The 23,869-nt window shown below is 30.9% G+C and overlaps 2 protein-coding genes across 2 annotated transcripts; one reads left to right on the top strand and one right to left on the bottom strand.

Annotated features, from left to right (window-relative positions):
- The first annotated feature begins 466 nt into the window (after positions 1-466).
- LOC105164095 (tubulin beta-7 chain) lies at positions 467-2,643 on the top strand. The gene is made up of 3 exons (XM_011082659.3): positions 467-1,035; positions 1,250-1,519; positions 1,799-2,643. Exons 1-3 carry the CDS (start codon positions 642-644, stop codon positions 2,473-2,475), a joined length of 1,341 nt encoding a protein of 446 aa, XP_011080961.1. The 5' UTR covers positions 467-641; the 3' UTR covers positions 2,476-2,643.
- A 9,052-nt stretch (positions 2,644-11,695) lies between these two features.
- LOC105164096 (WAT1-related protein At2g39510) lies at positions 11,696-13,935 on the bottom strand. The gene is made up of 6 exons (XM_011082660.3): positions 13,661-13,935; positions 13,507-13,569; positions 13,281-13,397; positions 12,592-12,994; positions 12,346-12,497; positions 11,696-12,270 (listed from the first exon to the last, which is right to left on the bottom strand). The coding sequence occupies exons 1-6, from the start codon at positions 13,852-13,854 to the stop codon at positions 12,060-12,062; spliced, it is 1,140 nt and encodes a 379-aa protein (XP_011080962.1). The 5' UTR covers positions 13,855-13,935; the 3' UTR covers positions 11,696-12,059.
- Positions 13,936-23,869: the final 9,934 nt, after the last annotated feature.

Raw genomic sequence — 23,869 nt, 5'->3', positions numbered from 1 at the left:
GAACTAGCGCTTCATTTTGATACATATATTCCATTCTGTATCGATCAAAATGTCCTAAAATCTTCTTGCAGTTTTGAATATCATATTGCTTCCAAAGTAGGCATTTCATAATTCAAACAATTACCATAAGATGTAAAGTTTTATGGTAAGGATACAATTCTTAAACATATACCAAAAATAAACCAAAAAGAGATGGTGAGACTTAATTTCACTAACATATATCATGAAAATGGTGGGATACATGAGTAGGGTTTTACCATTAGGAAGATGGGAAAAGGCCAAGGATGAGTAAGTAGTTTTGGAATGTATATGCAGCCCACATGAGATATCAAGGAATTAGTTGTCTTGTCTCCTTTCCAATCCAGCTCAGAGCTCCTGTTGAGCTTTGACATGGTGGCCGAAAACAAGCCCACATGAAATTATTATATGTAACTAAGCAATTATTCTTATCCTGAGATATAGAAAAATATCAAAGTCCCAATCATATTTACTATTCCACCCTCATCTTCACTACAAAACCCAATTTTCCTTCATAGCCCCCCGTGTTCTATCCATTTTCCTATTCCAAGTTCTTGTAACCTATTTGGTTTGAGCCAACAAAACCCTTGGTTGGTAGAGGAAAAGCAGACAAGGGAAAGAAAATGAGAGAAATCCTTCATATTCAAGCAGGGCAATGTGGGAACCAGATTGGAGGCAAGTTCTGGGAGGTGGTTTGTGATGAGCATGGAATCGATGCTCTCGGGAATTATGTTGGCACCTCGAGGGTTCAGCTCGAGAGGGTTAATGTTTACTACAATGAGGCTAGTGGAGGGAGGTATGTCCCTCGAGCCGTGTTGATGGACCTTGAGCCGGGGACGATGGACAGCCTACGGACTGGACCGTATGGCAAGATATTTAGGCCTGATAACTTTGTTTTCGGACAGAATGGTGCTGGAAACAATTGGGCCAAGGGGCACTACACCGAAGGAGCTGAACTGATTGATTCTGTGCTTGATGTTGTTCGCAAAGAAGCAGAGAACTGTGACTGCCTGCAAGGTATACTCCTCCGAACCACACTGTTTTTCAGCTATAGATGTCAACAAAAATCAATAAAAAGTGACCATAAAACTTCGTCTGTTAGACATAGCTTGGAAACCAGTAATGGCGCTTAGCTAATTTGATCCAAGACCACATGAATCTCTTGTTTTGCAATGGGGCTTGGCTTGATTATGGTGGAAGATTATATGAAACTATTGTTTTGTGGTGACAGGTTTTCAGATATGCCATTCACTCGGAGGAGGCACGGGTTCAGGAATGGGAACCCTGCTGATCTCCAAGATCAGAGAAGAGTATCCTGACAGGATGATGATGACATTTTCCGTCTTCCCTTCACCTAAGGTCTCTGACACTGTTGTTGAACCCTACAATGCTACCCTCTCAGTCCACCAACTTGTTGAAAATGCAGATGAGTGTATGGTCCTCGATAATGAAGCTCTCTATGACATTTGCTTCCGCACACTCAAGCTCACAAATCCAAGCTGTAAGTCATCAAGACTCAGTTCTAAGTACATCTATCCACAATGCAAATTTTAGTTTCTTTGACGCGTTAACAAAAACTTTAGGTGTGTTTACACAACCCTGGCAGGCAACCATACTAGAGGTCATATACTGTAGTTGTTGTTTCTTTGAGGCATTACAACAAACAGTTAGCTAAATTTTGCACAATGCATTTCATACTAAGCAACAGGGAGATACTAGGTATGTAAATTACAAATGAATTTTAACGAACCTCCCTTGGTTGTCTAATTTATGTTTGCAGTTGGAGATCTGAACCACCTGATATCAACAACAATGAGCGGAGTTACATGCTGCCTCCGTTTCCCGGGCCAACTCAACTCCGACCTCCGCAAACTCGCCGTGAACCTCATCCCATTCCCACGCCTCCACTTCTTCATGGTGGGGTTCGCGCCACTAACCTCGCGCGGCTCCCAACAATACCGCGCCCTCACGATCCCTGAACTCACCCAACAAATGTGGGACGCCAAGAACATGATGTGCGCCGCGGACCCCCGCCACGGGCGCTACCTAACCGCATCCGCCATGTTCCGGGGCAAGATGAGCACGAAAGAGGTGGACGAACAAATGATCAACGTGCAAAACAAGAACTCATCCTACTTCGTGGAGTGGATCCCCAACAACGTGAAGTCAAGTGTTTGTGATATTCCCCCAACAGGGCTGTCGATGTCGTCGACTTTCGTGGGGAACTCGACGTCGATACAGGAGATGTTCCGGCGAGTTTCAGAGCAGTTCACAGTGATGTTCAGGAGGAAAGCTTTCTTGCATTGGTATACAGGGGAAGGAATGGATGAGATGGAGTTCACAGAGGCGGAAAGCAACATGAATGATCTGGTTTCGGAGTATCAGCAGTATCAGGACGCCAATGCTGATAATGAAGAAGAGTATGATGAAGAGGAGGAGGAGGAAGTGGAGAACTGATCAGAGGGATTCTGCTTGAATGAATTCTTGGGGTTTGTTGTTCTTGTTTTCTGCCTTCAATTTCATCCTGTCTATGTATACGTATGTATGAATCAATAATCGCTGTGATTGCTTTTTTTTCATTTCTGTAATTCTCATTATTATTATGCTACTTATTTATTGATTTCATTACTATTTCTACATTTCCAATTTCTTTTATTTTTATTAATGTATCAACTTTGAAATTTTATAATTTGAATATGAAATTCTTTTAAATTTATCAAATTATTATTATATATAATTAATAAATTAATTATATATTTAACGAATTAGGTTCGATTTTTGGTGATCTTTTTTAGTTTTATATCAAAATGAAACCAATAAATGCTATATGGTTTTATTGTAAGTATAAAATTGCGTCTAAAGATAAACCATAAAAATCGTTCGATTCAAACAATTTAATTTTTTTTTATCATCCCTGCTGAAGGATTTGAATTTGATAGAGGAATTTGAAAAAATATCTTCAATTGACCGTATATAAAAAAATAAAAAATTCTTTAATATTCAATAAAATATAGTTCGAAATTAGAATCGAATAACTTAAAATCCTTTGAAAATATAATTATCCAAATAAATTCCAAAAATTCATTATTAGAGATTTAAAATTTTAAAATCATCAATCCAAATACAATCTAATTTTTTTTATTATATATTAAATGTAATATAACACGATTTGAACTTTTTTAGAAAAAAAAAGAAAAGCCCAGAATTGCTTTTGTTAGTATTTGTTAGTGCAGCCGTGCTGCTGGATGAGCTTACTCTCACACTCAAAATGGTCCAATCAATGCCCAATTTTGTATCCCATGGGCCTCTCTTTAGGTCAGTCCTACATCTGACAAAAACAAGACCGTGTTTGGGCTGATTTTTGTTTTTTTCCTTCTTAAAAAGGGTACAAATTTGATGTGCCACTTAATTAAAATCATATCGCGCCACATCACCATAATCTAATGGAATTATTGATGTGGTTAAGTAAGACAGACTTTTTTGGTACGTTTTAAAATTTAAGAAATGTTTGTGACATTCGAAGATAGTAAATATATTTATTTAAATTTACTGTTCTAATGTCACTTTGTTACGACCCAAATCCCCAACAAAGCCTCGTTTCATTACTTAACCCTATTTACTAAATTAATATTTTATCCCCATAAATCTTTAAATTATATTAGTTTTCTTTATTTTATGGTTAAGTTTCCTGTGGCTTACTCTATTATACTAATAATAATAGAATATTAAAGAACAGCAAGTGCCCAAATTTCAAATTTAGGCCCATGAAACTATATCTAGATTCTTACAAAAATAAAAATAAAAATTGGGCCTTTGTCTCTTCTCTTACAAAATATCGATGTTTGCCGTTAAATATAAAAAGTTCGGGTCTCACCAGAAGTACAAATATTTCTCTTATTATATAGATTTATTATAATTTAATTGATGATTGACCAAACCAACGTATTACTCAATTTATAATAATATTGATTCATAACGTATTTAACGCTTAAAAAAATAAGTAAACTTTTGTAATATAATAATAATAATACATGCAATAATTCATAATATTAGCTTTATTTTGCAGTCCAGCATCACATAGGGTAGCCCCCTCCCCCCAAAAGCAAAAAACACACTTGATTGTATTATATATTAGGAATTAAAGGAAGATTGGGGATGATACGAAGCCATTTTTTGTGAAACATTAACCCAAAAAAGGGGTCAAAATTTTGAGAGAAAAAACAAAAAAACCTACGAAAAGTAAAAGCAACAGAGTCATGTGGAGGGGCACATTATTGCAATCACCTATAAATAAAAGTAGCTATAAGCTAGGCCAAAAATATCATAGAGAAACTTGTTTCAGTAATTTAGACCGACGTTAGTGCATGAGATCTAATTCAGTTGGTAAAATTGAAATTTTATAACTATAGTTTCATTACTATGTGAGTATTGATTGATCTACTTTAATATTAGTTGTTGATCTGTTGTAATTGCTGTTGTTGTTAGTTATATGTTTTTGATAGGATTAAATGTACTTTTTTTAGTCTTGTAATTTAGGTCATTTGACGCTTTCGTTATTTAACTTTTTAGGATAGTATTTTTGGTCAAGTATCTTTTTAGTAATTTAGGTCTTTTTGTTCATTAGTGTTCACCTCCGCCGGTGAGTAGAGTGAACCCCAAATTAATTTAAAATATCACATAAAAGACATATGCGAAAAGGGTGAAGTCGACCGAAAACTAAAACTCTAAAAATTTAAAAGTGTAGGATCAAAATATTATTTTAAAAAATTAAGTGGTAAAAGTATTAAATTATTTAAATTACGGAATTAAAAATATATTTAAATTTATTTGATATTGATAATTAAATGTCCTGATTGTTGATGATGGGGAAAAAAGCAAAACATGCACAAATGTGAAAAGAAAAAAGGTAACGTAGTCATTCAACACTGGCGGGTCTAGTTATGATAGTACTCTTTTTGATTTATAAGGAAAAAAAGAAAAGGGTTATTATATATATGTATATATATATATATATATATTAAATTATGGAAATATATTAATATGATAAAAAAAGAGAAAAAGGGTTATTTGACTATTTCTTGAACTAACCATACACATTTCTAGATTACTAATTAATAATTTATAAATTAGTTACGATCTGTCCATTAATAAATAATCATAATATTATTTTTCTATGATGCTTTAGCCGGGAGATTATATCAATAAAAAAATTAATGATAATTTTAAAGTTGCTTTTAAATAAAAAAAATTAGGGAGATTGGTTAATTGCCAACATAAATAAATTATCAGTCTCTATAATTATGAGATCAAAATTACAATTTTTACCATTCTTGATGAGTCGAACAATAGGGTATTTTTGTTGGAACATATGAAAATACACGAATACAATTAGTTTAGGGTCAGGACTGATGTTTTATCAATAGTACATATAATTAATAACAATTTTTGTACAATTATATGAGTTTATATTATTATTATTATGGAAAAATTTCAAGGACCCCTGTGATATTGAGAATGTTTATTTTATTTTTTAAAAAAATAAAGTATTAATTACACCTCTTGTGATATGAAAAAATTTAAAAAATTCCCTGAGGCAAGAGTGTATGGTACGCGCGCGTTGACTGAGATTTTGGGTCTGAAAAGTGTATTTTTTGATAATTTTGCCTTCTCTCTAATCTAATATATATTATTTTCTAAAAATTGTTAATATAAAATGCATTTTCAAAATAAAAAAAATTAGAAAAATAAAAAAAATCATAGAAAATTTTAAAAAAAATTGCCAGAATATCCACAATATCTACAATATCCAAGAGAGAGAGAGAGAGAGAGAGAGAGAGAGAGAGAGAGAGAGGACGGATGGTGGGAGGTGAGGGAGGGAAGCGGAGGCAAGGAACGGACAGAGAGAGGCAGGAAGTTGGCCGACGCCAAAGAGAGAGAGAGGGGAAGAGTGATTGTAGAATGAGCAAAAAATTTACTAAGTGTCACTTATATATTAAAATTTTGAAACGGTCAAGTATTATAAAATTGTTCCCACGACGGTTCCAATATTAATGAAACAACACCATTTTACTAGCAAAATAACGACGTTTTGATTCGTTTGGAGTGGCAACTTTTTGGAACTCCTATTGGAATGGTCATTTATTAACTAAACAGTTCCCATATATATTCTTAAACTATGAAAAGATATCATTTTTACCCAAAAACGATATTGTATAAATATCTGTATTACAAAATCGTTCCTATTTGTTAAAAACCATTGCTATTAAAGTTCCAAATAAATATTTATTTTTCAAAAAAATAAATAAAAATTAAGAAAAATTCGTATCGAACACGTTAATGAGCAAATCTTGTATATATATTTTTATATATAAATATGTATATGTATAAATACATGTTTAATGTTGTATTTTTTGGAGACAAAAATTACTATTTTTTATCAAATCTTGTCTCTTTTATATTATTTATATAAGTGTATATACATATTATATATATAGAAAGTTGAAAAATAAAAAAATACACAGATAAGGTGTAAAAATACAAAAATAAACTTTGGGTGTGTTTTATCTTGTTTCGAAAAATGCGAAAATATGAAACCAAATTTATTGTATGTTCACTATATGAAGTATAATTGTATATTCAAATTTATTAGTATTACATAGATGTAACTAAAATTTTATATTATTATATTGCATCGCCTAATCAGCCCGTTAAAATTTTACCATATGATTAAAAGACAAAAGACTACATTCAATAAAGTTTTGGATATTTTTATCACACGGATATTGAGATATCGTATCCGATTTGTAATAAGCGAGATCCAAAATGGTGCAACCATCAGTCAAGTCATATGATTTTATATCAGACTGTTATATATATTCAAATAGACAAAATCTTATATGAGTTAAGTTTGGAATCCGACTTGAGAATGTTGAGATATTGTAACCGAAATGTATACTAGATATATTTTTAACATATTTTGAAACGATTATTTTAAAATTTGAAATGATTCACGGTAATTTATCATTAGGACCAATTGTTGATTAGAGTTAGGAACGATTTTTAAAAAATATAATTAGGAACAATGTCTTAATACATAACCGTTCCCAGTTCTAATTTTTTCAACTTTTTTTCTTTTGAAGGCACCAAATAAAATTATTGTGGAATTCTTCTTGGAATGGTCAAAATTGAAATAACCGTTCCAATATTAGAATTTTCCATTTTTTTTTTGCTGGAGGTGCCAAATGAAAGTATTGTCGAACTCTTATTGGCATGGTCAAATTGAAATAACCGTTCCAATGTTTGAATTTTTCTCCTTTTTTTGTAGGGTTGGAACAGATTCTAATTGTTCCTACTGAAAATTTCACTTAAGTACCATACACTTTGAGACGATTTTGTTGGACCAGTATATGTACAATACAGTTCCTATTGGAAACTTTATTAGAATACCGTACAATTTGTAATGAGCATCGGGAACACAATTAAGAACGACCATCTAGCTGTTGAAATTTGGTCGTTATACCGCTATTGGAATGGGTATTATAATACAATACTTTCTATGCATTAACGCCGTTCCTAATTGTACCTCACTGTGGAACGGGTTGTTGAGCACATACGATTTTCCACAAATACCACATTTAGGAACATCCTTTGTAATACACGTTTTTCTAAGTACTTAAATCGTCTCAAATTATATCTCATTTTGGAATTATTTTTTCAACGATCTACTTTTCATCGTACTTTGGAGCTCATGTTGGAACGGTAATGATGTGCAATTCGTGGGTTGTTCCAATTTCTACCAAACCGTTTCAAAACGTGTTACAATATTTTCATTCTACGTTTGGAATGGCTGCAGGAACAACTTGTAACACTAATATTGGAACGACTTTGGGAACGGTTCGACTGTTCCAAAAATAAAAGATGGAATATAATAAGACCCTGATGTCAGCAACCTGATTCCATTCCTCAAGAGTGCCAATGCCCGTTACAATACGGAACAAGGTTTGAAACGGTCATCTAATCCGTTCCAAACAAATTCCGTATTTTTTTGTAGTGTATTATTTATATATTATATAATAAATAATAAATTCTAAAATAATATATAAATATTGATTAATAATAAAATATTATTGTATATGTAAAATATATTATTATATTAATATTTTAATATAATATTTTTTAATTAAATTAACTAAAAATTAAATTTTTTTAAAAAATAACCGCTCCGTCACCGCCGCCGCTGCAAAGGGAGGGCCTGGCACCACCGGGGCAATGGCAAACTAATACATATAATATGATTGTATCTAACATGTCATTTTTTAAAATCACGTAGGACTAATTAAAAATCCTCCCAACAAATATTGAATTGGCATGTTATGTTATTTTTAGGTAAAAAATTAAATTTCGGTCACCAAAAGATTAAATTTCATCAATTTTAAAACTTAATCAATTTATAAAAATGAGTATAATTATCCAACTAAAATTAATATTAAACATATTTAGCGGACTTTCGTGAGAATGCATACACAAAAAGACCTACTTCATATGATTATTAATATAACTGCAAAAATATGGCCAAGAATTCAATGCGATCCTCCCCATGCAGTACCATATATTCCTCCTCACCGAAACAAAGAACACTAGTGTCGTGTCCGCTTAAAACATCACCAGAAAAGCAACGGATTCATGTGCAATGTAGTAATGATGATGTTTATTTCATGTCAAGGGGGCAGCAAATCTAAGGAAATCCTGTCCCATCTCATCTCAAACTAGCTTGTCACAACAAAGCACTCTTAATAAGTAACATTACTGCACGTCTTCTTTCTTACACGTAGAGTGAATGCTGACGTGATTAAATATCAATGAGAAATAAATATATTGGTTCGGGTTAAGGATCGATTTCGTTTTGAATGTTGTCCAAATCACAAGTATTTGAAAACTCAAGAAATAAAGTATATCGTTTGACTGATTGAATAGTTTTAAGTAAAAACAGTGCAACCCTTAAGTCAAATCAGAAGGAGAGATTAGATGCTGGGTATGATCAAAATAGTTGTGGGTATTTATAGAGCCAAATGTTCTTACTTGTACAGGTCCACATAGCGTGATTCCAAACTCCCAAATGCAAGAATCATTGAATGGCTTCAATTCCGGATCCTCGAGTCGGGACGGGTCAAATGCGATTCCACGTCAATAAAAAATACAAATAACTTGATCTTAACTCTTAGTAGGTATATTACCTTTATGAGGAGTATTTTGGTCTTCTTAGCATTAAGTCCAATATATCACCATCACTTGTCATTACTTTATTTAAGTCCCAAAATTTTGGCTTTCTTTGGACAGCTTTTCATTAAAAAAAAAAAAAAAGTGTAAAAGTTTCTTGAATAAAATATTTTTGGATAATCGAGATAATTTACTGAATTTCCTATATTTGCATTAAATAATAGAATGTATTAATCCTTTGGGTAGAAGAAATCAAGGAATTATGGATAATACGCAAAATAAGGATCTTATAAGTCATGACTAATCACTATAATAAAATAAAATATAATATTAGTGACAAAGATTAAGACGTAAGTTTTAAATAATCATTAAAAATATATATTAAATAACAATAATTTGGTTTTGTCACTATGTAATTATTAATGAAAAGAATTACGCATAAAACAGTCAACTACATGGCTAAAATTGTATTTTTTTTCTTTTCGATAGAAACGGTGATTACATATTACATTAATATAAATAAAGTGACAAAACATCAATTCTATCATGAATCTCATAGTACAATAAACTTGCATTAAATGAAATAAACACTCATTACAATAAGCTCACATTAAGCGAGATAGACACCGAAATATCTGGTGGGACTCGAACCCATGACTTTATTGGATCTCAACTTTAACCACTAGAGTAATACATTATTGGTGCATTTTTTCCCTTATTATTTATTGAATAAATTAATTACAATCATCAATATCAATTATTCAAATTAACAACAAGCGACAACTACAACAATCTTATATAAATCATTAATATCAGATAACTATAAGTTTATATCTAATCAACACCTACTATCAAAGTAGACAACGCATATTATTAAAGTAAAATAACATCCCACACGTTGGTAGAGTTCGAAACCGATGACTTTAAAACTTGGTCTTCGACCCCCTCAATCACTACGAAAGCCTCCGATCAATGCAATGAAATGTGTCTATATATCTATTTATTTCTTAACTCGAAATGAGATTATAGTCTTAATTTCGTCAATTGAACTAAACATATCTACATTTTTGTTGTGCGAATAGAAATTGCTACTCCCGACCAAAATCCCAGGAATAAGTTCGTTTGTCAGCTTATTCCATATTCTGCTCATATTTGTTTGTTGTGTGCTCTGTAAATCGCGTAAAGCAAGAGGAAAAAGTGCAAAGAAGAGGAAAAAAGGGAACACACTTCCTCAATTATCGAACGTGCGGATCATAAAAAATGCTGAGTCCTCAACATTCGACAAATTCAAAGCAAACATATGTAAGTGTTTCGTGTTGATCAACGAAAACCATACTATTTTTCCTGTGCTCAAAGGAAAAAAGAAAGACTATTTAATTTCTGTTTGGCATCATTATCACAATAAATATAATGTAATTAAATTTGATGTTGTAAGATCAAATGTACGTTATTAGTGTAACGACGTTCGTACGATCTTTATGTAAAATAATAAATATATAATCCATTAAGACGCACAATAAGCAATGACAATGACGTCTGTATTTATCTTGTTAATTTGTCTGACTGCATGCATGTGGAAAGAGATGAATGAATGAACGTACGAGATGACGATACATATAAATTATTTATATATGTAGGGATGTTATATAAAATTATTCCTCATCGATAGTTCCTTTAAGTTGAATAATTAATAATTGAGTTGGAATCCTATTAAGGGTATAACTCTTATTCGAGTTTCTTTTTAAAGAAAAAAAATTTGATAAACGAAAAGTACGCACGCTTTCATCGGATGAAAATAACAAATAGTTCCTTCGTGCTATATTGTGTGTGATCATATGTCAATATCAATGATCTCGATTTCTCTTTCAATCTCTTTGTATATCAAGTACGCTCGATAAGAATTTATAAATATATCACTCCTTTTTATGGAAAAGAGTAAATTAAAGAAAAGTAGTAATTATGAAAAAGAAATATGGAGAGAGTTGAGGGAAAAGTAAAGATTACAAATCCAAATAAGGCTAAGTGCTTTCCTTGTTTGTTGCAATAATATGTCATCATTTGCCTAATTGTCCATGAATTATGCCCTCAATTGGACAATAAAATATTCTCAAGGAATTAATGTAGACATTAGCCAAATTGTACATCAATCATAGACTAAATTTATATTAATTATAAGACAAATATATTATATTTATTGATTATATAATTTGTTCAAATTTGATCACACCCGATTCGAGTAAGAATTTTTCGTAAGTAAAATACTTATTTAGATCAGATTTGACCAAATCAAACAAATTACATAATAAATATAATACACTTATCATGTGATTGGTTATTTTTCTTGAACGGTACATTAATTATTACAAAATAAATATATAATACTGCTATATATAATTGGTACTATCAAACTAAGTTGGATTTGAATTAAAATTTTTCCGACCATTAACTAAAATCCAAAAAGTTAAAAATAGTATTTAGTTGATAGATATGCATAAAGAGATACAACCTTCGTGAAGTTGGTGCTGAATAGCTAGTCATTGATCATCATAGAGTTATACATGTAATAATCAATGATGAGAGTAGGGGGCAGAAAGGGAATTGGATCATCAGCCCCATCTAAACTCTATACGTACAGACTTTACACAAAGCTGTCTAGCACATACATTCAATTTTTTTTGTCTCGACAAAAATGTCAAGAAACAATGTGTGTTTATTCACACTTTACTGTGTGTAACCCATAATTATATCTAAGACAGGACACAAATGGGGAGAGCCATATCGATCAATTAATATTAATCAAAAGATTAATTATCCCATCTCCTTAATTAAACAGCATTATGGCCGGCGCCGGACATCATTGTCTGTGAGCCCTCAGTCTTCCCGGGCTTTAATGAAGGAAAATCCTGATGATCTGCTGCCGCCGCCGCCGGTTTGTGCTGCGGCAGCTCCGTCAGCTTCACCTCCTCCTTCTGATCTTTGCTCTTGCCCCATATCACGAAGTAGAGACCAGTGACAATGACCAGAGCTCCAGTGACCCTGCATCAGGATTGTTGTTAATTAGTTCCATGTAATAGATAAAGTCTGTGTGAGTTTTCCGACAAGATTACTCACTTTCCGACAGTCATTTGCTCGTGGAAAATGAAAGAACTCAAGATTGCGACTATGACCATCGTACAGGGATTAAATGCTGTCAAGAACACTGGGCCTTTGTGCTTCATTATCACCCCTGAAAGGTAGTAAGTCACTCCAGAAGCCACTATTCCCTGCAAGAAATTAAACCAAATCAAACCTCATTATAAGCTAAATATTGTCTGATTAAATTAGGACAAACGAGTAAAAAAATAAATAAAATCTTACTCCATAAACATAGGCTAAAAGTTTGGCGTTCCATCCTAAAGCCCAGATCGCAGTGTTACCCCTTTCCACAATGAAAGTCAGGACGGTTCCTTCCAATGCTCCGAACGTGCATATCAATGCCGTCAGGGAAAGCCCGGCTGGGTACGTCTTCAATGTGACTGCCTGAAGGATGTAGAAGAGGGAGTAGCCGAAACAGCCCGCGCCGATCATGAGAGCGCCCTTGACGGGGTTTTCATGATCGTTGGAATTGCTGGAAGAGTGAGATTGATGGGATTTATGTGTCCAGGGCAATGGTATCACAGGTCCACTCAAAAGGGTCATAATCATGGCTCCACCTACAGTCACCATTGTTCCTACAATCTTTGCATGGCTTCGTACTTCTCTCAGGTTCACTTTCTCGATTCTGCACATGCAAAATTCATCAATTCATGCTCATAATTATTACTTTTGATCGATATTAATTATAGTTCCGTTTCGTTCAAGGGATGGATCGAGTATGTTACATCAGCTGTTCGACACCATATTCGTCAAAGATTGTGTATTTCACCAACTATAAGGTATTGTTCGCGTTCTTCTCAAACATGGGGTGTAAGGAGAAAAACACGAAGCAATAAAGAACGTATTCTTGTTTATGCAGTTGATTTTGCTAAAAGGTGAATATATATAACTACATATATATATATATGTACCTGAGTATCCAAGCCATTACAAATGTTATTGCAGGCAGAAGATTGCACATGGCTGAAGCGAAAGTTGCTGATGTATAATTCAATCCAGAGTAGAACATATTCTGTCCAAAAACTGGGCTGTTCCAAGGAAAAGATTGCTTTAAATACGTATAAATATATACATACATACATACATATATATGTGTGTGTTTGTGCCTGTTTTGTGATAAGGTTTTAGATTATTTACTCTAACAAGCCAAGCAACATGATCTTGACGAATACGCTAAAAGTCATCTTCGGCCTGATTTTCCTGCCAAGAAGAATGGAAAAGATTAAGACACAAGCACTTGGGAGTTCCGACAAGACTCAGAATTCATAGAGATGAACTCGTGATGAAAAACCTTTCAAGAACCATGGCGAACGGCGCAAAGAGGAGCGCGGCGATGGCGTTCCTGTAAACAGAAAACGTGTAATGGCTGGTTCCCTGATTCAGTGCCGCTTTAGCGACTATAGCGAAACCCACATTACCAAATTGAACCACGACAAGAGACAAATACACCTGCAGCTTCTTCTTCAACCCGGCGCCTATCGCCATCGTGTCTTGTCCTACACTAGTTTTCTCTCACTGTGTCTAATGTGAGTGAGTTGCGATGTGTGGGTGGAACGTGTTGCATGCTTCGATGCTGCTTATATAGAACTTTCCGAAAGCACGACTTCTATTATTTTTTTTTTTAAGTAAGTTTTAATTTGATTATATTCTATATATGCTTGTATACTCGTATTGGTTAGTCAGCCGTCCGATACGACTACTCTCGTTGTGGACCAGTGGGTTAGATTCTCTCTGTCGATGCAAGAGAATTCGGATTTTTTATTTTTTTTTTGAACGTACGTGGAAAGGGATGTAGTTAGGTAGTAATGCTGCATGCCTCAGTTTTTCAAATTGAGTGGACGATGATCCATTTGAAAATAAGTTGAAGTGAGTGTAAATTAAAGTTAGTATTCATTAATGTTTATAATTAAGTCATAATGATTTTTTGTTTTTAAGATTCGTTTATAGTAATAATGTATAGTTTTAGTTCCATCACAATAATTGCTTATCAATTACATATATATATATAGTGAGATATACAGAAATTTTATTTTATTAGTATAATGATTTTATTGCTTAAAAGCGACGATGGTTTTAAATTTATCACTATTTATAATTAGTGACATATGCGGCGACAATAGACCTACATAATTACAAGTTATTAGTGATAGTTGATCAATGTACAATGGTAATTAATAGTGCCACTATATGGTAAATAGATGAAGTAAATAGTTATTGACCAAGGCGATACAACGGTTGTTGGTCGTAGTTTTTGCGAGTGCAGTTAAAACATTTGTCATGGATAAAAATCATGTCAAAAATATTTTTCATGGTGAATAATTTAAGTTTTTGCATAAGTTTTTATTTAACCATTGCTAATAATAATTATTAATCATGATTTTAGTTCATATACCTGTATGTATAATTGTAGCCAATTGTAAATTTTCTTCAAGTGAAATATAACGATGAGTTATGGTGACAACAAATGATTATGTTACTATATATTAATTGTGTTGTCACTAATTATCTATAATGACAGCTTTATGCTCAATTTTTCTTCTTATTAAGTATATAAAACAACAAAAGTGAAATTTTATATTATTACAAATTAGTCATAATATTTTTTTACCCATGATGGTGATTAATTAAGGCATCCTAGTAAGATGACAGTGCTAATGCACGAAGAACGGAGATGGAAATCGGGGCAGTTGAATTTGAAACATTCCTCCGTACCTACCACAAGGGTTTGTCCGCTTAAAGAACATTCTCGCCCCCCATCTTTTACTGTCTCAAACGGATACCTATCGTACACTCCATTTTTTAAAAATAAAATACTATTTGATGAAGGTAGTATAATTTGGGGTCGGGTTGTTGAATTTGGTACTCGGTGATCGGGTCGTTGAATTCCTCTTTGAGCTTTCTACGGGTGGATCCTGATAACAGAGCACACGTTAAGCTTGCTGGTAACCCCAACTAAGACTCTCTGATGCTTAAGTTAGAAAGTGGGTTCGAAAACGATCAGTGGAGAGCGAGTGAAATAAAAAAATGTGATATATATTTTTCTATAAATGTTTATAAATGCTGATATTTATAGTGTACGGTACCGTTTAAGAGCTTACCACGTGGCATCATCTGGTTGTATGAGTGTCAGGTGATCCGACAGTTATCAGAGCGGGTGGATCAATCGGACGGGGTCGGGTGAGTCGGGTCGGTAGAGCCGACCAACGTCTTCATGCTCGAATCCTGCCCTTTATTGCAAATTTCTTTAAAATGGAAGGGCAATTTGGTCTTTTGATAATTATCCTCATCACTATTATATTTTATATTGTTGGATTATATATATATATATATTGCATTGTAATCTAATTAATATCATTCTATGAGGTAATAAAATACAGCCACTCATCGCTCCCGAAAATGTAGACACATTACCAAACCTCATTAAATCTTTATGTTCTTTATTCTTATGATTGTAGCATTCATTACATATGTATAAATACTAATGTCTATAAATTTTACATTACATGCACATTATGAGAAAGTATATATCTAATGCAATGTGAAATATAGCTAAATTGTATAAAAGTTTGGGATTAATTACCAATAGGGTATGTTTATGGTTGTTAAATTAAGACTTAAAAGAGGGTACATGTTTGGCTAAATTTATTTACTACGTCTTATAAGCTTATACAATATGTTTGATATGGGTTGAAAGTCGAAGTAAGTTTGAGGGTAGTCCGACTCTGAAATGTTTGGGACTTGAGAAGGACTAGTAGACCGTAAGGTTTATGGGAGGTTCTCGAACAAAACTCTCGATAATTAACTTGATTGGATGTGAGATCGACCGGAAAGTGATGTAGTTTGATTCGAGATAACACCGAGGTATTTATAAGGGTCAATTGTTCGTACTTGTTTGATCAACGTGACATGATTTCAGCCTTCTAGATGCATGATGATCAATGTTTATGATTACCATTCCAGATGCGAATCGGGCAAGAAATGTGCGAATCACTTGGAGGAGTGGGGATATTTGGTTTTTCCGTTGTCTTTACTGATATACCGCCAACAATCTTATATGATATTTTCAAGGTTGATAAGATGTTATATTTTATTTTAAAAATAAGCTTTTGAAGTATTTAAATAAAATAAAATTATGAAACTTGCAAGATGTTATTATTTAATTTTGTTATTAGTAGATTACTGGTCCAAAGACAAGCAAGGACCAACCAGTGGATGAATGGGCTAACTCGTTACTAAAATTAAAAAAATAATAATTTATTATACATAAAGACAATTTTTTTATCATATAAGCTTTTTTCTCTTAAAAAAATTATCAAATATTTTATAACATTTGATAAATTAAAAGCCTATAAACCTAAACCATCTCTTACAAGTCACTTTAAATCATGTGAGCTCACTAACCAGACAAAAGCAAACGGTGAAGCCAACTTTTTCAGGACAACTCTTGAAAAACAAATAGCACAAACATATTAAAATTAAAAAAAAGGGATAAATTAAGTCAAAGTATACACAAATATTCTGTGCATTTTACAATATTATCTTTATATTTTTTAATATTCTAGTTATAATTACGATAGTACTTTCTATTTAAAGATAAAATTTACACAAATATTCCTAAAAAATACTACACTAACACCCCTAAGAAAATATTGTTATAATTTTTCGAAGGCAAAAAATATTTTTATAATTTGATTTAATTTAAAAAAATGATAATATAATTTACCCATTAAGTAATACGACACTTCAACGCCAAAAAGAGAAAGATTCCCCCTTCTCGAACCTCCACAAAGATTGTACATCTACCTTTCTAATGTTTTTCCTAATTGATATTTCTCTTAAATATTTCATTCAAACTATATGTATATATATATAACATTATTTTTGAATTGATGGATTTAAATTTAGAAATTTCAATTCTTGAAAATAAATTCTTTTAATTGTCTGACTATTTTTATATCGAAAAAGATTTCAAATCATTCAACTTCTGTTTTAAATTACGTTTTGTCATGTATCGAAAAACTCGCAATCAATCAAATATTCAAAATTTTTCATAGTGTTTGGATTCGTTTTCTGATTGTTGTGTTGTGTTTTGTGGAGATAGAGAGAGAAAAACGAAGATAAATAAGTATGTGTTAAATATAGTATGTATTTTGGATTTATTTTTTAAAATAATTTGAAATAAGTATTGTATGTTTAAAGTTATGTTTTGAGAGACAAAAATTACTGTTCATTGTCAAATTATGTATACGTGTCAAACTCATTTTTGAAAATAACTTGAAAAAAAAAAATATCTCTACTCCAGTTCCCAAATTTTTCATATCCAAACACTCTCCAAGCCTAAAATAAAATAACAACTAGAAAATAAAAAAAAGAAGAAAAATCAGAATATGCTCCATCACTCCATCTTCTTCTCCGATCCCAATATTCTATTCATTTTTAACTAACACTTTTACAGAAATAAAAAGGGGAATGCGTTTTCTCCATTTATTCCATCTCCTCAACTTCCACTACTGCTGTCTTATTTCCCCCTGGAAAGCTGCCATTATCGTCCCCCCACTAACACGTTTTTTACTCCCCATTTCATAATATATATATATATATATATATTATAAAAAAACATTATATTTATATTTGAATACTAAGGGTATGATGTCATATATATTCCACTCTTTCAAAATTAACTCACACTGTCTTTAATCAGACAATATTTGAAATAGCTTTTGCCTTATTTTACAACGTTGTTTTTCCCTTTGGGCGTCTAATTGTTCTGTTGTTCTTGTCCCCATGTACTCCTCCGTACTGTTTTTTAGTTTTATGTGTCTAAGTAAAAACAAGTTCCAATCAAATCCCACGACACTTACATTATAATTAATGTGATAAGTATTAACTTTTTATATAATTGATATATAATTTAAGAAGTGTGATGAAACACATTACAAGTGTAATTGAACTTATAATGTGATTAACTCAGTCTGCCAAAACTAGTGTATGTAAGAATTTATCTCAAAGGTTTTAATCTATTTATTACAAAATAAGTGTATTTTATATTCAAAATTTTGATGGTTTTTTAATTATTGAGATTAATCATAATTTTTTTTTATATCTAAAGGGTACATTTTTAAGAATTAATCAAATATGACTATCTTTTTTTTTTTTTTTTAACAAAAGAAGAATTAAATTATCTCATATGTTTACATACGAATATAAAATGAAATAACGGGATAAACATATACATAAAAATATTACAAAATAATGTCTCGGAGACATGATACCAGAAATAAACTGTGTTTGGATTTGTGTCTTTACATTTCTCGAGATAAGATAAAACACACTCAATGTTTATTTTTGTATTTTTACACCTTATCCGCGTGTTTTTCTATTTTTCAACTTTCTATTTATAATATATATACATTTATATATATACATAATATAAAACAGACATAATTTGACGATAAACAGTGATATTTGTCTCCAAAAAATACAACATTAAACATAAAATATTTATATATAAAAATATATATAAATACATATGATTTGACAATGAACAGTGATTTTTGTCTCTCAAATACCAACATCAAACATATACCACTTATTTTAAAATATTTTAAATTACCCCAAAATACAAATCCAAATATATCCAAAACACAAAACAAAACACTCAAACTACAAATCCGAACACAATGAAAATGTCCAATTCTGACATTCTCTTCCCCACTTTTGGAGTGTCCATTGTGAGCACTCAAATCAGTAGACAATCAGTAAAATTGGGTAGGTTCGCATTTGTTTCTTCAATTTTGTAATTTGTTTACAATTAAACTATAAATTTTATTATTGAAAAATATAATTATTAACATACTAATATTATATTAAATATTTATTAATTAATAATTATTATTAATACAAAAACATTATTAAAATAGAAAATAACGAGCAAATTAATTATCAATATAAAATATTTATAATTAATCACCAACTACAATTAGACAGATACTATTAAAATAGAAATAAAAATCAATAAAATTTAAACCCATAAATATATAATTAATCACTAACCTTAATTTTATCAACTAAATTATGTAGATGTTTGCAAGGGCCTAAAATAAATGATTATCGCTTTATTGCTGAAAATAAATTAAAGAGAGTATTTGTGTAACAACTTCTGTTTTTAAACTATTTAAATTAAGTTGATCTAGACCAAAATTTATAAATTATCTTCTACCAACCTGTACTGCTTATTTATTTATAAAAGTATAAACAGTAAGTCGAATTTTTTTTTTTTGAAAATAAATATTCATTACAATTAATCAATACTTTGATTCAAATAAAAAAATCACATTAAATAAGACAAACATCCACACACGTGGCGTGATTCAAACCTACAACTACGACTTCAACTTCTATTACCATCTTTGAACGTACAACATTTTACTACAACTTATTTTTGTCGTAAGAATAAAAATTATTGCAAGAATTAAGGTTGATCGATCTCGAGAGAGAGAGAGAGAGAAGGGGGTGTTAATTAATAGTATATTGTGCGTGGAACGAGAAACTGTCGGCCACAGAAATAGCGATCCTAATCAGATGCCACTTTGCAGCAGCAATCAAATGAAGTGCCATTTTCACAAAGTGACAGTGACGTGGTCGTGACTGTACGAGGTTGCACTCCTACTCCTCATCAACTATTCTTTTATTCTCCCACACATTTACATGTAATAATATAAAAGGAAACGGACATTTTTCATTCAGAAATGAGTATGTGACACTGTTGTGTCTATTTTTTGTTATCTTAATAATATATCAAGTTGATGTTTTTTTCTTTTTTTGTTTTAAAATGTGGTGTGTAAATTTATATAATTTTATTTTTATATATTATATAATTCAAAACGTGAAAAATTATTCATTACATATTGCACCTCATTTATGGCAGGACGGATTGTCCTTTCTTTAAAAATTTTAATTTTATCTCATTTTTTGTACGTTATATAAGTATATATTATTTTATTTCAGAGGTGTAAATGATGGAGAAGTTTTGACAATAAAGAAAGTAAAAGTGGACATTAGAGATGACGTAGATGACCTGTTGAAGGGAAAAAGCAGTTCCATTACTGACAAAAGCTATTTAAAGTAAATATACATATAGATAAGGTAATAATAACAACAATAATAATAAATATTATAATAATAATAATAATAATATATTTAATGAAATGTAAGTAAATAAATGGTGTCCCATCTCATGACTTCTTATCTCATTCTTCCACGTTAAATCATTGTCCTTTCTCCTTAGTGCAACTTTCAACTTTGCATTTTATCACTTCACTCCTATCCCTTATTTTTCTATATGCATATAAAATTAGGTTGTCAATTTTTTTATTATATATTAATTCAATAGTAAACATATAAAATTTGTTGAAGAAAAGTTTAAATTCAAGAAAATCTTGTTTTATGTGTGTTAGCACTTACGCGGGTTAAAGTGTAGAATACCTACTATTTTTTAATTAAATTTGAACAATTATTTAGAAAATTCGAACACCACTCAAAAATTGCACATTTTCAAATGAGGTCAGATCGTTATGCTCCGGCCAGGCCCTCCCACCCAGAGCTCCCCACTATACAAAGTAGCACATGTGGCACCATCCCCTGGATACCATACGAATGGAAAGCGATTATTAACTCATGTGCAATAAGAGATTGTTCAAGTACGCTTTGAGAACCAAATTTTGTTTGCACATTCATACTTTCAGACCTCACAATTTTACGTTGTGTTTGGATTGACGGGTTTGCATCCAATGATTTCAAACCCATAACAACAAATTCATCAAATGTGCTTGGATAAATTCATGCCACAAATAATTTCGAATTCTTGAAATTTTTTATACCTTTTTTGTGATGGATTTCAAATTCATTGAATAAATGATCATTTGAAATTTTTATTTCAAATCCAAATACAACCCTTTTTATGACTATATCATCGGAGTAATCTGACACAAACAGCCCTAACAGCTCTGACGTGTTGTGATTTCCATCAACCCCACCCCACCCCAGCATTGTACTATACTGTTGTTTTCACTTCCATAGTGCACTAGTGTTGTTTTCCTGTGATATCTACCCATTGTTGCACCTTATTTGCAGGTCCATCAATCGACCAAATACGGCGAATTGAAGTGAAAGGGGTTCAATATCGGTCTTCAAACTTTAAATTATTACGACGTGACTTGATCAATTATTTCAAGCAAGTTTGTTGGGAATTTGATCCAACTGGGATTCTATGCATGTTACCAACCAATTATCGAGGTGGTTCGTATTAAAATTGAAATTATTACAAAAATTAAAAAAATAAAAAAAAATCCATGAATTCTTTATATATACCTCGTATTTCAATATTTGATGTTTATATTTTCTCGATTCAGATCAATCATAGACTGCAACAAAAATAAATGTCCAAACAATGTTCCCTATCTGTCGCAAACTAGCACACTGGTACTTGCATTTATATCTATATATTAATTTATATATAATATCAAAAAGTATATGCCATGATTAAAAAGCGATTGTCGCAATATTTTTCGTCATATTTAATCAACTTACTTTAAGTAACAATACTTAAATAAATTAAATGAGAAATATCTTACTTATAAAATGATATCACGTAATTAATATTAATACTTTAAAAAGACATCCACACATAAATTCCACTTTCATTTAATCCACTTTACATTTGTCTTTCATATATAAATATATATATATTGGATCAAAGTACTTTTGATTCGTAAAAATAAATATTATCCCAATACTTTTTTGTTTTGAAATAGTTTAGTTGTTCATAGTTTGCACGCATGCTGCCAACTTTGATCTTCCTGGCCACATCATGATGTGTAGATTTTACATTTCTAGCTGATAATGATTTTTAATTAATTTATTTTTTGCAAATATTATATTGGTGCTATATATAGTTTTAAAATTTAAATTTAAAACTTATTTATAACCATTTTTGGATTAATTAACTAATAAAAATTGAAACCTTATTTTTGGTTGGAAATAATATAAACAAATTTATATTATCTCACAGGATAATTAATATTAGTGAAATAAAATTATGAATTTATATATATACACAATAAAATAGAGTAGGAGGAAGTGGGGTGGGTGGGACAGGGAGAGCAGTCAGCAGACCATGGTTATATACATATATATATAGTTATATTTTGGAGATTATGGCTGGATTTTTGGCTTTGTGATTTCTTGATTAAATTTCTGAAATATTTATTTTATTTCTAAATTGATAAATAATGAAAATTAGATAATTGTCTGTAAATTCTGGATATTTGATTTTAGAGGAATTGATTTTCGCCTCGGAAAAAAATGCAATTTCTCCCACTGTAATACGAGAAATGAGAAGAAACGTCCCATATGAAAAAAAATAGCAAATAATACCGCTTGTAATGAAACAAATTATCCTTTATCTGAACTATTGATAGAGGGAGCAATTTACTTCATTTTTTCGAGACATTAGGGGATAATTTGTTAATTCTTTTTATTACAAAATTATTTTTACTTATTTTACATATCAGATGGGATAAATTGCATTTAATCCCCCAAATTTTATGATAAACTCATATTTTTAGTTTTTCACAAAATGCATACTATTGTGTTTAAACGCTCAATATTATCTATAAAACAAAATTGGCAAGCAATAATAATTTCAAATTCAGACGATATATAGTACGTGGACGCTCTTATAAGTATAATAATTTAAATTTAACACATGATTTTTATAGCTAGTTTTTTAAATTCCAATCATTGAGTAATGTGCATTATTTTCTTGTATATATATCCTTTCAGTCACTTTTTTCTGGTAAGAAATCCTTATCCAGTAGGCTTTTTTTTTAAAATATATATATATATATATATATATATATGATGAGTATGTTGGAGAGGTTGGTGAATGGATGAGTATGGAAAAAGGGGTATGCTTTTTGTAATTTATTTGCAATAATGAATAGAAAAATATAATAAATGAAAAGCCAAAAAAACAAAAATGAACTAATTTTAAACAGTATAGATAAATTTTAGTATATCTGGAAGAACAGTGATATATAGGCCTCTTTGGATTAGAATAGCTGCAATAAGTCGTTGGAATTCTACTGTTGTTTTTTTACGTCAGTAGATATAATTCTAAGAAGATTTTAGTTTCTACACTGATGCATGATCAGGTTAAATATTAATAGAAAAACTGAATGTTTATTTCAATATTGCTTCTATTGAATAATAAAATCGTTGGTTCATAAATAATAAATAAACTAGCATGATTTCAAAAATTATTTTTTTAATTAATTAACCATAGTAATTTAATTTCTCATTTAGGAATAATATAAAATAATATCAACTTTAGAAGGGGTATAATTTTGAAAATAAATTAAACAAGTAAATTTAAATTAAAAAATTATTATAATAAAGGTAATATAATACAAATGAAACTGAATTTATTTATATAAAAAAA

This window comes from Sesamum indicum, linkage group LG6 (assembly GCF_026168435.1).
Source record: "Sesamum indicum cultivar Baizhima isolate 11 linkage group LG6, ASM2616843v1, whole genome shotgun sequence".
NCBI lineage: Eukaryota > Viridiplantae > Streptophyta > Magnoliopsida > Lamiales > Pedaliaceae > Sesamum > Sesamum indicum.
This window is presented reverse-complemented; position numbering and strand designations above follow the sequence as displayed.